Raw genomic sequence first — 15,902 nt, 5'->3', positions numbered from 1 at the left:
TTTATTTTGAGAGGAAAAACACTTTTCATTAGTTTGTTATATATCAAACTTTATTGTTCCTCCCTCCACTAGAAAAACTTATCCTTCTTCTTCCCCTTTCTTGTTGCTTGCAGAGCTACCTTCCTCAGCCATGGATGCACTCAGATATCTCATTCCTTTGATTTTTCTCGCTCTCCTCGCTCTCGATGTTTCGGGTATCTACCTACATTTCCTTCTGCTACATCCAAGTTTTGCAAAAGATACTGAATAAAGTACCATGTTCATGTCTGGAAAACTCAGTGGTGAATTTCCCATTTCTTGTGTTTTTTATTCCGCACACTATTCTGATTTTGTTTCTTTATTTGCTGCAGTGGAGGCTTCGGGTACAACAATGACTCTGTACAACAAATGCAGCCACCCTGTCTGGCCGGGCATCCAACCGACTGCCGGAAAACAAATTTTAGAGAAGGGAGGTGGATTTAAGCTGCTGCCTGACAAGTCCTACACTCTCGAGCTCCCAGATGGATGGTCCGGCCGCGTGTGGGGCCGCCACGGCTGTTCTTTCAACTCCGCCGGCCGAGGCCGCTGCGCCACCGGTGACTGCGGCGGAGCCCTGTTCTGCAATGGGCTTGGGGGGACCCCACCGGCGACCCTTGCTGAGATCACCCTCGGGAAAGACCAGGACTTCTATGACGTCAGCCTGGTTGATGGGTATAATCTTGCCATTTCTCTAACGCCCCACCGGGGATCAGGTCTGAATTTTCAATAATCATTTCAATTTCATTGTGTGTTCTTTTTTGTTTACATAAAAGTTTCTTTGGATGTTGCAGGGAAATGCAGCTACGCAGGATGCATCAGCGACCTGAACACGATGTGCCCGATGGGGCTTCAAGTGCGGTCCCACAACAAGAAGAGAGTGGTGGCGTGCAAGAGCGCGTGCTACGCCTTCAACTCGCCTAGGTATTGCTGCACAGGCAGCTTCGGGAGCCCGCAGTCTTGTAAACCCACCCCGTATTCCAGGATATTCAAGGCCGCATGCCCCAAGGCTTACTCTTATGCTTACGATGATCCCACCAGCATCGCCACTTGCACTGCTGCCGCCTACTTGCTCACCTTTTGCCCTCACCTTTAGTCCCTCTTCCTTTTCCCATTTGGGTTCTAAATTATTATCGTCATTTATTAGCTTGTTTTATTTTAGTTGGCATGCAAATTCAAATGACACTTGTGGTCAATTATTATTAAAGTTTCTCTTTTCTTGATTATTGGACGAGCGCCGCAAAATTAACACAAATATACCATTTAAGAAGGAAAACCAAGATGAATTGTACGTGAAATGGACAATATAATTGAAATGATTAACCACAACTTGTGTGAGACGAAAGGGGAAAACAATCAAGCCCAAGTTCCACAAATATTTAGTTCGTTAATTCATAAATATATTCGTTGGTTTTGATATTAAATTTATGGATTTTGCATTTTACGAATAAATTTTAAATTTTAATAAGAATATTATATAAATATATTATTACTTTTTTAAAGAATATTTAAATTTAAATTTATTAAACTAATTTGATAAAAACTCAAATAAACTCGCTCTATTGTAACTCAGATGTCAAAGATTTCGAGTACGTTAAAATGGTTCTGCTTACGCCTGATTCACCTTCGACTCACCCGTGGCCTGTGTGGGTTTAAGTTTGTCGACCGATCAAAAGCGAAAGGCTACCTCAATCCAGAAGCTGACACCTCGAGAGTGATGGTGGAAATGATCAAGGAGTGGTCGATTACATGGATATCAACTTGCTTAGGAATGCTTGTTTGAGTTTTTCGCGTGACCGATATGATATTTTCGAGTATGGGTATTGCATTTGTCTTGTTCTTTTTTAGTGCTAAATGAGAAATAAGGGATCCCTTCAAAAAGAAAACCCTATTCTCCACTTTTCCTGCTGCTTTTTTCCTTCCTACTTTCTTCAATATTCTGGAGCTCAAGCCACTCAAAAGTCTTTATATTGCTCGATAAAGAATTATGTCTGTGTCTGATGTTTATTCAGCTAATTTAATGATTAAGTACGGTTTAGACCCAAAGAGGGCAATTTATTGTATTTTCAGATAAAACTTGTACATTTCTAGAAAGGTTATACAAAAGTCACAACCCCGCGTCTGCGCCAGCCTCTAGTTATTTCCTTTTGCTGGTTTTTAGCTATTGGACGTCGGTGTTTAGTTTTAGTATGTAATATATGAACGAATGAAATATCTAAATACAATCTCTTGAAAGGTCAGGGTGCTGTTTTATGACGTTTAATTCAAGGAAACTAGGAAGATATGTGCATGGAAAAATGCCAGGAACTTGCTAGTCATTCATTTTCATAGTAGAGGATTCCTTTTGTAATCAGAATATGTGAGAAAGTGCGAGCTATACTAAATCCTGAGAAAATTTAGTTGACTTATGGGAGTTCAGCTACCTATTTTGATATTGCATGTCATTGTTGCCAAAAGATGTTCAGACAATCGTCGAAAGGGGTTGTCCTAATGTTTCCCGGAAGTCGGTTAATTCAGGAAAGAGATTGAGACAATATTTAGAACTTGATGAAGGAGATGTGTGTATAGCTTTCACGCCATGTTCATTTTGTTGATGATTGATGTAGAAATTGGATATGCAATGGTGATTTACCATCTGACATGACAGGTATGTGGTTCTTGCAATCTCATATATTTGCTCGATGACTCTGAAGCAGTTCCACATACGGTAAATATAGTTCATATGCTAATATTTTATGAGTTGGATCCAGTTGTTATTTCTGCAGAAAAGAATCCTCCAAGCAGAAACCTTATTGAAGCATCTGCAAAAAAGTTGTTGCTAGATTTGATTGAACTTGGCGAGACCCCCCTATTAACCCTGATATTCCAATTTTTGTGGTCGTGACTCCTCAACAGGAAAAAAAGACTCTTAATTCATTTGACAGAGGAAGCTCACTAGATGTTGAAATGAGACCAGGAGATTAGGTGTGTACCAAACATCAACTATTAAAATGCGAGGGCAGAGGGCCAAGGCGACACAAGAGCAGGGGCGATGGGGGTAAAAGGCGACGCAATGTTGGGGTTCTTTGTGCTTTTTTTAATGACAGACATACGAGAGATCGCACTTTGTAATGCAATTTCACCTCTATCAGATTTTTTTTGAAAAAGTAAGTTTTTCTCCGAAACGCTTCATAGTGCACTAAAGTGCTGACAATGTGGTTCGCTGTGTTACACGCTTTTGCGCTTTTGACAACTAAGGTTTGTGTTTTTGTATCATAACATTGATAAACAGTTTCCTTGCATGCTTTGTCGAAAGTTTTGTCCAGTCGTATGGTATAGTACTGCATCTGTTATTGTCTACTTCTATGATGGCTCGACGTCACACTTTTCTTGACAATTAGCTGATTCCAATTCAATGTGCCCATAAAATGCAATTTCACTAATTTTGCAAGACATGTAGAATTGCATTGCTAATATTGATATTCCATGACATGAGTGTCACAGCATAATAGTTAAATACGAGAACAGAATCAAACATATATTGTTGTCTGGCATTCAATTTCAAATATATACTTCTAGAAAATAATTTCATGGAACCCCCGAAAAAGTGCCAGTCAGACTAAAGTTTTTCTAGAGAATGGCATCTAGTTGGTGGTCCGTAGGAGTGAGAAAGAAATTCAGAACTTATCTGTTTAATGAAAATTTTATAATGCTTTCGGAGACTAAAGATGTGGTATTTGCTCTGATGGACACAACAGTGGCAATTAATTCAAATCGCTTTTAGATCCTTGACTGTAGTTTGCTTGTGTTTCTAGTATATTTGTGCACTTCTTATTGTAATCATATATTGATAGTATTTCTTTTATAAAGTCAAGTGTGACATGGTGTTCCCATCAATTTACTGCAGATGAAATTTTCTGAACTTTGCGAGAAATACACAATGCCTACAATGCAAAGAGAAGGGACCAAAGCATGTTTCTCATAATAGATTTGAAATGAGAAAAGGCGATTGGAACTGCCCTGAGTATGTTACATTTCATTTCCATACAATCATTGTTCATGCTTATATTTTAATATTCTTGGTGAAAGTTGATTACGACTCTTCTTTGCTCTTTTGAAACTATGTAACCAATCTTACCATTCTACAATCTCGTCTTTGTTCTACTGGATTTGTGCACTTTATTTGTAGCTGTGCTTAAAACCATGCATGCTTGAGGACCACTAATTTATTGAAACTGGTTCTGTTTCTTCTACCAGAAGTAGATTTTATTAATACTGAGGCAATTAGTTGTATATGAATGATTCCTTGAGAAATGTTGTATAATTACATTATACGGGGAAGTGGAAAGTTAATCTCAGGCAGTTTAGGCATGACCAATGTGGTAAGAGGGAAAAAATAATCCAGGTTAAAGAACACATGGCATGGTTGATTGTCTGTCATGGGGCCATAAGCACATTGCAGTATTCAAACTAAACATATTATATTACAATGGATGGAAATCATATTCTTGCTTTTGGCCTTTTAAGTTACTGCGTTGGATTTCACGTTTATTTTTTGGATTAATATGAAATAAAGCTATATTTTAAATGTTAAATATTAACTAAATTATTATATTTTCGCAATTTTGATCTTTTGTTGTCAAATTTTAATCTAAGTCTATTTTTTTATTTTTTATTTTTGACAATTTTAGTTATTTTTACTCCGATGAAGTCGATGTGACACTACATACATCAGTGTCACATCAGTGTTATGTCATCATCACGTCAAAAAAATACTAAAATCGAAAAAAAATATATCAGATTAAAACTAAAATCTGATAACATAGCTAACTAAAATCACAAAAAAATAATATATATTATAAGAAAATTTCTCTAATAATTATTTGTTGTAAAGAATAAATATTAACAAATTTAGTAACAATTGTATCTTCCATAAGTTGCATATAATTAAAACCAAAGAATCAACCATTGCTTTCGTATTACTCCATGCATTCCATATTTATATATGAGTTTTATTTGCGAGCTTATTGTATGACCTCTTGTTTTGTATTTTGACATAATTGATGGGGTTATTTTAGTCATTGTCCATGTTAAGGTTAATAAGATTTAATTTATTTTAGTAGTTATTTGATATGTTTAGATTAGATTGACAAATATTCTTAAAAATGATGTTATTCAAGCGATTTTAAACAGCATCTAAATTTCTTAATTATGTTTCGATGGAACCACGTGTAATGTAGGTGCACTTTCCTAGTTAAGTCAAAAAAAGGCACTCAAAACTCACAATATGGCAAGATTTGAAATTTAAAATGTCCAAGAAGCATAATTAGGCTTACCAAATCAATGACTTAAAATATCTCTTTAGTTTTTCTGTGATTCCAAACCTCAATAATATGATATCAATTTTTTTTAATGATTAACTGGTAAATAAAAAAATGGTGGATTCCATCTATGCATACTTTTAGACACGAAAAGTTACAATTATGTTATACACTTTAAATTTGATTACAAAATAGAAATTGACGAGAATGGTCGACCTGATCTATGTATTCAACTAAAAGTAAAATTTTTGACATAAAAAATAATATTTGTTCATGAATCAGACGCTCTTGTAAGTTTTTGTGTATTCTCAAATTAATCTCAAGTTTTGAATATCATTAAGGATTTATTTCCAAAATGAAACACTACCTTTCACCCTCTCCACTATGTTCATTTCGAGTATAACGTACACTCCCAAAAATAAAATTGATATCAAGAAAATACAAAATTGTGACACATACTTCCTACCTAAATTAGGTACATAGGATAAGTTGTCATATTGGAAACCAAAACCCCGTTGAGATTCTCTTTCTCACCAGACCATAATATAATTTTCTTCAATTCTTACACGATATTTATCTATGTAGGTTAAAAAAAACCACTAAAGATATGAAGTTTGGTGAGCACCTAAATAGAAAAAGTACTAGAATTTTTAATGTATACCATCTTCAATAATTGTTTTGGTGGTTTGATAAATGCAAACATTACCTTGCTCCATGCCTCACCATGTGCTTAGCAAATAAATAAATCAAATTATGCATTCAAAGCAGCTTTGATAAGTGAGTACGTCTCTTATGAGATGGTCTCACGAATCTTTATCTGTGAGATGAGTCAATCCTACCGATATTCACAATAAAAAGTAATAATTTTTCATGGATGACCCAAATAAGAGATATGTCTCACAAAATACGACTCGTGAGACCGTCTCACACAAGTTTTTGACTTGATAAGTAACCAAGCTTCACTTGTTTATGTATAAAATCGCCCTGTGGTTTGTCTTGGATTTTAAATTAATAATAGTTCCGGTTAGAAAGGGTATATTTGATTGTCCCATTGATTAATGTTGTTATCCCAAGGAAATTCGTTAATGATTATATATTTGAATAATATTTACATAACCTAATTTGTAATCTCTCTCTCTCCCCTACTGATTAATATATTTTGTTAATGTTATCTGGCTTAAATCATTCTACTCCAAAAGGTGAAATCGCTCACCTTAGGCGTCCCTCGTCCCCGGCCCGACAGGAATGTGAGAGGAGGTAAATCATGGTGACTCAGTCAACCAGCAGCAGCTAGACCTTATGCTACGCCGCGCACAAGGAGCTCCCCCTCATTGGAGAGAATTTAACTCCCACACTGCCGCTTGCGAGACTCGATCCCTGGTCATTACTCCAAGATTTACTGCTGCTGACCAACTAAGCTAAGCCCATGCGGACGGCTTAAATCATTCTAGTTTCACACATATATGGCCCCTTGATTAATATTAGTGTTTCATGGTACGCGATGTTGAGTCATATTAGTTTTTTTTGAGTTTGACAATATTTGTGTAAAAAATATATATTATTTTATCAAAATATGATACTTATAAATTAATGATTAGATAATATTTATTGACATAACTTGAACTCAAGTAGATATACAAAAATTACTAATAAACTTGCACCTGCAAAGTTAACCAACAAATAATGAAGTGTACGTAGAACTATGAAGAAACTTTTAGGTCACATCGACATATCAAAGTTAGTTAATATGAGGTGTTCGAGTTTAATCTATTACTATTATTAAAAATCTCTATAATAGAGACAAAAAGGTGTATTGATTTGTTTTTTGATCTTCCAATTTTGCTTTTATGTTATATTATTGTCACACTTTTGTTTTATTTTTATTTTTTAATTTCAACAAACACTTTTGTTTTTATTTTTTTAAATTACAGCAATTCAAATAATACTTTAGCCGTTAATAATTTGTCAAATTTCACTTTAATCTCTCGATAATTATAAAAAAAATTATACACATGCATCTCGTGTGCAAAGTAAGTTAGTAACTAGTTATATATATAGTATAGTATAGATATGTGAAATTAAGACAACGAAATAGGTTTAATTGATTTTCTTTTAGATTACTTGTGGGTTTTCAAGATTAAGTAAAAACTGCTAATCTCCATAAAAACCAAATTTTATTTGAAAATTTTGTGTAAAATTATAAGACCTCGTACGGTATCTAAACTGAATTAAATGGCTTACATGTTCTATATCTATAATATTTAGGGAAAAAGAATATTAACCAAACTACGTTCTCATTTATTAATAAAGCTCACGACGATTCAGATATCAGAAGATCAGTAAATTATTTATTTAGAGAAATAAATAAAGAATTTTTTTTAAAAAAATATATAATTAAGTTAATCAATGATGATTTAAAAATTCTAGTCTGTGTTAAATTAAATAAATTATTAAAACTCCAAACTTTATTTATAGAGCAGCACATGTCTGTCTAGCCAACACATCACACCACACAAAACCATGGGTAATGTAGCACTTTGTGCTCCATCAATGGCTTCTAGTAGTAGCGTAGTTAAGGTGCTAGCCCTTGATGGGAAGCTGATGATCTACTCAAGAAAACCAGTGGTAGCAGCGGAGATCATGCTGCAAAATCCAGGCCAGTTCCTGTGTGAATCTCACCACTTCAAAGTCGGGCAGAGGATTCAAGGAATGTGCGCGGAGGAAGAACTCGAGGGAGGAGAGCTGTATTTCCTCCTCCCCATGGAGATGTTATACTCGGTTTTGACGTTCGACGAGATGAAGTTCTTCGGTTACAAAGCATCCAAGAACTTCAAACAAGCAGCGTTAACCCTAAAATTCTCCAAGATTTTCCCGGAATTCTGTCTATTTCCCAGTAGTTTGGAAGCCAAGAGAGTCGAAGATTTCGCGATGAGGGTTTGTTCGAAGGCGGCGGAAGACGGGTTCTCGAGACAAAGATCATGGCAGCCTGCTTTGGAAACCATCCTCGAAACTTCACCCTACATTTAGTTGGAGAGGCCTGTTGTTTTTTAATTAAGGTCCTAAACACATATTTAATTAATATCTAGCTGATTATATTTTAATAATTTCGATACTTTTTATATTCAAGTTAATTAAATAAAGTTGTGTGTGAAAATATACATAAAATTTTCTTATTGAATTAGAGACGTGAATAAATAAGTTGTATTTACTTTAATACTAGCACTCAGATATATATCATGTGAAAAAAAAAGATTTTGGGTATATGAGAAATGACAAAAATTTGTGTGAGACGGTCTCACGGGTCGTATTTTGTAAGACGGATCTCTTATTTGCGTCATCCATAAAAAATTATTATTTTTTATGCTAAGAATATTACTTTTTATTGTGAATATGGATAGAGTTGACCCGTCTCACAGATAAAGATTCATGAGACCGTTTCACAAGAGATCTACAATTTCAAAATCAAGATTACTGCTTTTAGGTTTTTCTAGTTATAAATTCCATAGACCTGTTTGTAATTTTATATAACATTTTAATTGAAAAGATCAAGAACTTTTGAATGTACTCTTCCAAAATATTCAAGGATAGATGAAACAACAATTTTGAATAGTATAAATTTATTTTCCTTTTTTCTGCTTAAATTCTTTGTTTTTATAAATAAATTACTATTTTTGTTTTTGAATATAGATTTTATAATGTCACGCCATGTAATTAAAAAATATAATTGGTCGTTAAATTTTCAATAATGTAAAATTTTGGAACGTATTTGCAATTGTATGGAATAATTATTTTGATAACATACCAAAAACATTATATACACGGGGTGAGCTGGCACATGGAATCTATTCTTGAATTATATGGATTCTTTAACATCTGAGTTGAATTAATCTTGCATCAAATTATATTTAATTTCTACTAATTAATTCTACGAAAAAAATTATAAATATACGAGTAACGCAATTTCTCTACTTCATTTCATAACGCTTCACTTTTATATTCCGATCGATTGAATTAATCATATCAATATCGAGTCACATAAAAAAGAGAATAGGATAACTATACAAATATATAATAAAACAAGTTGACAAGTTTGTATTTTGAAAGATTATATTCAAAACTTTGTTTGCCAATTACAGAGTTTGTGCATATCAAACTTTTATATTCCAATTGTGAAATATATCAAAATCGTCCATCCACTATGTGTACGCTACTCATAGCTGTGAGCACAAAGATGGACACAATTGGTGCGTGGACACATAAAAAATATGTGTGTGTGTGTGTTTTTTTTTTTTTTTGTATTTATTTATCTAAAAAAATCTAAATATAAAACTTTTGTACCCCATTGTATTCCACTGGGAGCACGTATCTTTTACTAGTATATATATATATATATATATATATATATATAAATTTCCAATTTAAAAAGTGACCAAAGTAAAACCCAATTTTTTTTTTGAATGAGATTGAAGTTTTCAGCTTTATATACCATGCAGAAGTGGAAAATCAGCACTTGCCATGTTAATTTTCGTGAATTGAAATGCCACAATTTTTTCTCAGCAAGAAAAAACTGAACCTCTCGTAGTTTCGACTCAACAATGAAACTTAACCTTTATTTGAGTAAATAACAAAATATATATTAATATGTTGTAGGGAGTACTTCAAATTAAATGAATCTAGCCAGCCTTGTACTATATATAAGGGCTGATCAGGTAGCTGCATCCGCTGTTTTGCATTGGTCCTATGATTAGTCCGATCAATGAGTGGAGTTTGCGCGGGTCAGGCGATTCAAGAATCCATTGGCACTTGTTGTTTATTAACCTTAATTACGTGACGTTGTCACTCGTGCATTTGAGTGGACGAACAAGACGACATGTCAAAAGATTTTCTCCTAACCAAGAGACAGGTCACCTTGGAAGAAGTAGCATGCGCGTTGTCAAGGCTGCACAGCACAAAATCTGGTCTATGGAGAGCCAGATTAAGATGTTCTTCGCCCACCGGCATTTCCGTAGCATCCAACAAGACGTGCCACGAGTTACGATGCGCTTCTGAAATCCAATGCATCGAATATCGGGCCCCATCCGCTTCAGCTGGGTAAGAAAAAAGTCCCTTAGGTGTATTTTTACATTTCCTTCGGAAGTAATGGCTCAGCTGTGATCCCTTTATCCTCAAATTCAACCAAGTTTCTGGTGCCAAGATTACTCTTGATTCCTTGTAGCTTGCGAATTCCCTTACACTATCGGCTTCTTCTCCAATAACAGTGAGATAAAAGTTCCCCTTGAAAAACGGGTAACTTTCTCCAACCAACATCATCGCATCCTTGTAGTTTTGCGTGAAGAGAACTAGATATTCATCATCCGGTAATCCGCAATGTTTAAGAACCTTGTTTCGTGCTTTAATTTCAGGGATTGAAATGAAGCTCCCGAGGAATGATGATTTCTTGGTGAGGATGCTAAGCAATCTTGATGGCTCCAGCTGCGTGTTTTCAAGATCGGTGAAGCTGCTTCCGTTAAAGGAAGACGTAAATGAATCTCGGGAAACAACCACTCTAGGCGATTTTCGCTTGTCAACGGGTTGGGATTCGGTGAGATTTTCTTTGACACAGAGATCATAAAGGTCGGTTTTTTCTCCACCTTCTACGAGGGCATTCGAGTACTCAGGATATTTCGCGATAACATATTGTTCCACATACTGCATTTCTGCCGGAGTTATCGGTCCTGACCATCTGAGGTCCAGACCATGGAGTGTTGAAATGGCTTCTGCAACTATATGCGCCGGAATAACTCCATGTTTCTTCTGTTTCATTTCAATAAAAAAAATAGATGAATGATTAATTCTGATAGAACCAGTAGATAAAAAGGGGTGAATTCATGTATTTCAATTGGCGAATGATCAGACATTTTTCCCTGAAAAATCATAATTCTTTCTGCAGAGGTCTTGCCTTAATAACCATACTGCTCGGTCTGGCATTTTCTGTTTGCGATTTCGAAACCAAACCGAATAACGATTTTCTCATGTCTTCTTCCTTAGTTCCCTGATTCATAAAAGTCAAAAGACACACAAATCAATATTTTTATTCTCTCTAGGATCATAATAGAGATAATTCTCACCTTCATCTTCTGTGATAGACCTATGCTCTTTTCTGCATCCTTCGCCATTATTGTTTGCAATGTTTCCCAACCCATAAACCGACGACTTCGAATCCCATGTCGAGTAGACCAGAATTCAGGGAAAAAAAAACCCAATAAAAATGAATCACCAGGTATCTACTCTCAAATCAGCAGCATGAAAGCAGACACAGGTAGCTGCTTGAAACGAGCAAATTTCATGAAAAAAGAATCCATCGAAACTTCGTATGCTAGTAGATGATCACACTGCTAGCAAACGACGCAGATAAAAATCAAGAAAGTTTTTCGTAAACACTGTTATTGTTTGCTGATAGGGACCAAGGTTTAAAAATCAGAACGACAATAACAATATTTTCTTGAATGAGAACTATTTCAGTTTCAGCAGACAACCATGGTTTATTATTTGTTTGACATGTACAGTGACGTCGCCTGGTTTTTCTTAGTTTTTAGTTTTGTAATAACTGAGTTTGAAATAGGTCTTTTGTGAGACAGTCTCACGAATCTTTATATGGGTCAACCCTACCGATATTCACAATAAAAAGTAATACTCGGCTCACGAATCTCACGAATCTTTATATGGATCACTAAATAAGATATATGTCTCACAAAATACGCCAATAAGACCATCTCACATAAATTTTTACCTTGAGGAGTTTGAACAATCCAGTGATGTTAATTGTTAGAAATAGTATGTTTTTTATATAGCATTAAACGTTAGCATTTGAATTTAAAAATCTTGACACAAAAGATATTATGTTAAAAAATAATTACAGAATCATTTATTTATCAAACACTATTTACATCTTATTTTTAACTTTTCACTATATTTTTAAACACTATCGGCTCCTGATTTTTGCGAAACTTTTTTATAATTTATAAATATAAAATTTAACCGGTCTTTAAAACCAGGAGCTATTATTGCAAACAAGAGTAGGAAAATTCATATCTATTATTTGATGAAAAATAGAATATTCGTGTCTCTATCAACATGGGAAAGTCCCCAAGAAGAGGAATAGTTCCGGCATTGAAATTTTCAAGTGCGACCATTTTAAAAAATAAACCTTTTTCTCCATTAACTCTTCTTTTATTATTATTATTATTTTGTGATTTGACTTCGTATTTAAGATGTTCTAATATTTACTATAATATTTAGAGAAACTTTTGTACGTATAATGAAGACGTCGCTATACGATGAAGCATTTGCAAAAAAAATTATAATAAAAAAAGATATTTTATAATTTTAATTAATTATTATATGGTATGAATGATTCATGATACAAAAGTCGATACAATCGAGGAGGCGTTTCATTTGTATTTATTTTTGAAAATGATGATTAGGGAACTGCGTCAGAATATATGCTCCTTTTTGGAACAGCATATTATTTTTGACTAGACATGGAAATATTTATTTATTTTTTGGACTACCAGAGATTAATTAATTAAATAATTCTTCTTCTTTTTTTTTTTCCCATTCTTCACAGGACTTCTCCACTCACCACATTTCTACCCAAATTAACCTGTATACGCCTGGGGCATTTATTGATACGCTCTTAGATGCGACAATAACCAAAGGATGGCATCTCATTTCTCGCTTGAGATCGTGACTTCCTGATCATCAGCTACAAAGGTTTGTTTGCACATAGAGAGTAGTGGCTTGATCGAAAAACGGTGATTTGAAATAGGAAAGATATAATCCAACAAATTGACAAAAGAATGATCCAATAATTTCAACAAAACTTGGCTTGACAATCATGGATAAAATGGAATAAATGTGAAGTTTCAGAGCAAGTGTAAGAATTACAAAAACAAAAAAAAAAATCACTCACATGACTGGCGCTTGATGAGCGGAAGTAAAGAATCGTCGGTATAGCAAGAAAACTATTCCTTCAGCCACGGCTCTTGAACTGGCGACCATTCGCATAGTTCTCCTTCTTTGAACCAAAGAGCTGCAGAAGAGAAATCCAACATGAAAATAGTTGCAATAGGTGCCAGATACAAAAGGGTTTTTGCAACACAAACATTAGATGTAAGATTTCATGCCATAGGCAAACCTGCCAGTTTATCTGAGCAGCCTAAAATTCAACAATTTAAATCATTACTATAAATTACATATATTTATTCTTATACAATGAAGAATGGATCCTTTCCACTTCATTCAGGTTGAAATTAAAGTAAAAATTAAGATGGTACAAACTAACCAAGAGTTTAAGGTGAGAAACTCGTGATAAAACAACTATAAGAGCTAGAAAATAAATAATGATAATTGCATCTTCCTCACAATCGGAAGAAACTGAATTCAAGATCCACAATTCTACATGTGTATAACACATAGGTTGGATATAGATGACATTACAGCCACTTTCTACTAAGAAAGTTCAGCAAAAATTTACATTGAAAGATCAAGTTTTCACATTCAAACCTTCAGCAAAACAAGGACTTGAATAATCACATTGAGATAAAGTGAATGGAGTGGGTAGATTTACCTATTTCGCGTTTTCCGTTCTCGGGACTGTCACTTCCATGAACCACATTCCTGCCAATTCATTCATCAACAGTTCAATAGCTAAAAGATAGAAAAAGAAAACAAGACTCTTGTCTATTGCCAAAGGAATTCTATTTCACAGAGTTACCTTCCAGTTTGAACTGCGAGGTCTCCTCTAATTGTGCCTGGTTCAGCATTAAGAGGATTTGTCGCACCAATTAACTTTCGGGCTGATGCGACAACACCAACTCCTTCCCATGCCTGGCCAAAATTGTTCAAGCCACAACAGTCAAATACCCGCAACGGAAGTATACTACTTTACAAAAGTACGAGTTTAAAGATCATGAATGAGACAAATCATACCATACAAACAACAGGACCAGAAGTAATGTAGTCGATAAGTTTTGGGAAAAACGGCTTTGACTGTAGATCCTTGTAATGTTCCTAGTCATCAATATTAAAATACGCAGAAAAGGCACAACCAATTAGTCACTTCTCCAAGACTATGAAGCCCACCAAATCACATACACAAATATGTTGGAAACTGGTACAATACTTGTTTCAAGTAAGTTTGCATTATGAAAGCATGGACAGCAAACCGGTTGGAAGTAGTTGCACACTCAAAGAAAAATATTTCAATCATAATGCATAATTTTCAAAATATATGCTTTCTCAAAACATGAGGTGTTGAACCTCAACTTAAGCCTGACTGTACAACTAGCAACATTGAACTAAAGTTCATAAAACAGACCTGTGCCAATTCTTTGGGACATTGAAAGAGCTTCAATCCAGTTAACTGAAAACCCTTCCTCTCAAACCTGGAAATTATCTCTCCAACCTACAGAAGTAGAAATGAAACCTCACTTCACAAGAATCGCTCGCAAATAAATTTCAATAAACAAACAAACTTTGTGACTAATTCAACAACATCGATGCACGTAATGTTAAAGAGTTCAACTTTAAAGGAAAAGGAAAAAGAAATCTAAAAAGCCTGTCCCTAAACAAAAACCACCTCAAACATATCACTTTTTCGAATAAAATCCACACCAAACCAAACCCAATGAAAATTTCAAAAACGCAAGTAAAGCTTAAACATTTCAGACTTTTGCAAAAGATAGAAATCTTACAAGCCCTCTTTGAACCCCATCCGGCTTAATCATTATATAAGTCTCCTCCACTTCCTGTACAGAAACAATGAAGAAAAACCCCAAAAAAAGAAAGAGGTAAAAACCCCCAATAAATTGAACAAAGTAAATTCAAGAACATTGAAGCGTACACATACCAACGAAGCCACCAAGTGAGGAAGAAAGACACGGGTTTTGTGGGATTTCTTGGATGCATAGTGACAAGACGAGGAACAGGCGAAAAGATGGGATTTTGGTCGGAACACTGCGAGGTGGGCGGTTTGCCATTGGGTTGATGCGCAGGATACGCGTACATGTCTTGCGGTTGGTGAGGTAAGTAGAGATGAAACATAGGGAGTTGCAGCAGCTCCTCCGCAGACCATGGCTACACTATCCATGTCAACCGAGTTCTGTTCCCGAGTCACACTGACACCAACTTCCCGTTCTCGAGTATTCACAGCTTTCAGCCCAAAACTTTTCACCTTATTGCACATTAATACCCAGGACCAGACAGCGGACCGGGTTTCGACTTTCCACAGGGGTAGGTTAGTTTTCCATCGATCCTACACACATCTTGGTTTCTACTTGAATATAATTTATATATACTTAGTGGGTTATGTACTTTTCGGTTTTTTCAAATGGTATTCAGCTAGATTAGAGGAATTTTTCACCCTCTTCGGGATCGTCTATCTTTTAAAAAAAATTAGTATCTGCATTAGTTTAGTTAAATTAGGAGAGCTATGAATATAAATCTAGTTTAATTAACAGTATGGTCAAAAGATTGTATAGATACATTTGTAAAAGTAATAGTGTTAAGTCGAAAGAAGAAGATAAAATGATTGAAAAGTAAATTAAC

General features: G+C 34.8%; 4 protein-coding genes and 1 long non-coding RNA gene across 6 annotated transcripts; 3 read left to right on the top strand and 2 right to left on the bottom strand.

The window, feature by feature from the left end:
- Nucleotides 1–39: 39 nt before the first annotated feature.
- On the top strand, nucleotides 40–1,241 carry LOC140829302 (thaumatin-like protein). The gene is made up of 3 exons (XM_073192394.1): nucleotides 40–194; nucleotides 351–731; nucleotides 810–1,241. The coding sequence occupies exons 1-3, from the start codon at nucleotides 131–133 to the stop codon at nucleotides 1,109–1,111; spliced, it is 747 nt and encodes a 248-aa protein (XP_073048495.1). The 5' UTR covers nucleotides 40–130; the 3' UTR covers nucleotides 1,112–1,241.
- A 211-nt stretch (nucleotides 1,242–1,452) lies between these two features.
- LOC140829963 (uncharacterized) lies at nucleotides 1,453–4,158 on the top strand. 2 transcript variants are annotated; one of them, XR_012117587.1, is made up of 3 exons: nucleotides 1,842–2,662; nucleotides 2,766–3,252; nucleotides 3,902–4,158. It is a non-coding gene; the product is annotated as an uncharacterized lncRNA (long non-coding RNA). The 2 variants fall into 2 exon arrangements; XR_012117586.1 differs by lacking the exons at nucleotides 1,842–2,662; nucleotides 2,766–3,252 and adding an exon at nucleotides 1,453–1,829.
- Nucleotides 4,159–7,835: 3,677 nt separating this feature from the next.
- On the top strand, nucleotides 7,836–8,342 carry LOC140830329 (uncharacterized). The gene has a single exon (XM_073193605.1). It carries the CDS (start codon nucleotides 7,836–7,838, stop codon nucleotides 8,340–8,342), a length of 507 nt encoding a protein of 168 aa, XP_073049706.1.
- A 1,600-nt stretch (nucleotides 8,343–9,942) lies between these two features.
- On the bottom strand, nucleotides 9,943–11,904 carry LOC140829962 (uncharacterized). The gene is made up of 3 exons (XM_073193242.1): nucleotides 11,423–11,904; nucleotides 11,254–11,346; nucleotides 9,943–11,108 (listed from the first exon to the last, which is right to left on the bottom strand). Exons 1-3 carry the CDS (start codon nucleotides 11,495–11,497, stop codon nucleotides 10,152–10,154), a joined length of 1,125 nt encoding a protein of 374 aa, XP_073049343.1. The 5' UTR covers nucleotides 11,498–11,904; the 3' UTR covers nucleotides 9,943–10,151.
- A 1,210-nt stretch (nucleotides 11,905–13,114) lies between these two features.
- Nucleotides 13,115–15,607, bottom strand: LOC140829300 (nucleoside diphosphate kinase 2, chloroplastic). The gene is made up of 7 exons (XM_073192390.1): nucleotides 15,205–15,607; nucleotides 15,050–15,103; nucleotides 14,674–14,760; nucleotides 14,286–14,366; nucleotides 14,071–14,183; nucleotides 13,924–13,973; nucleotides 13,115–13,386 (listed from the first exon to the last, which is right to left on the bottom strand). The coding sequence occupies exons 1-7, from the start codon at nucleotides 15,538–15,540 to the stop codon at nucleotides 13,319–13,321; spliced, it is 789 nt and encodes a 262-aa protein (XP_073048491.1). The 5' UTR covers nucleotides 15,541–15,607; the 3' UTR covers nucleotides 13,115–13,318.
- Nucleotides 15,608–15,902: the final 295 nt, after the last annotated feature.

This window comes from Primulina eburnea, chromosome 4, assembly GCF_022965805.1.
Source record: "Primulina eburnea isolate SZY01 chromosome 4, ASM2296580v1, whole genome shotgun sequence".
Classification (NCBI taxonomy): Eukaryota; Viridiplantae; Streptophyta; class Magnoliopsida; order Lamiales; family Gesneriaceae; genus Primulina; species Primulina eburnea.
This window is presented reverse-complemented; position numbering and strand designations above follow the sequence as displayed.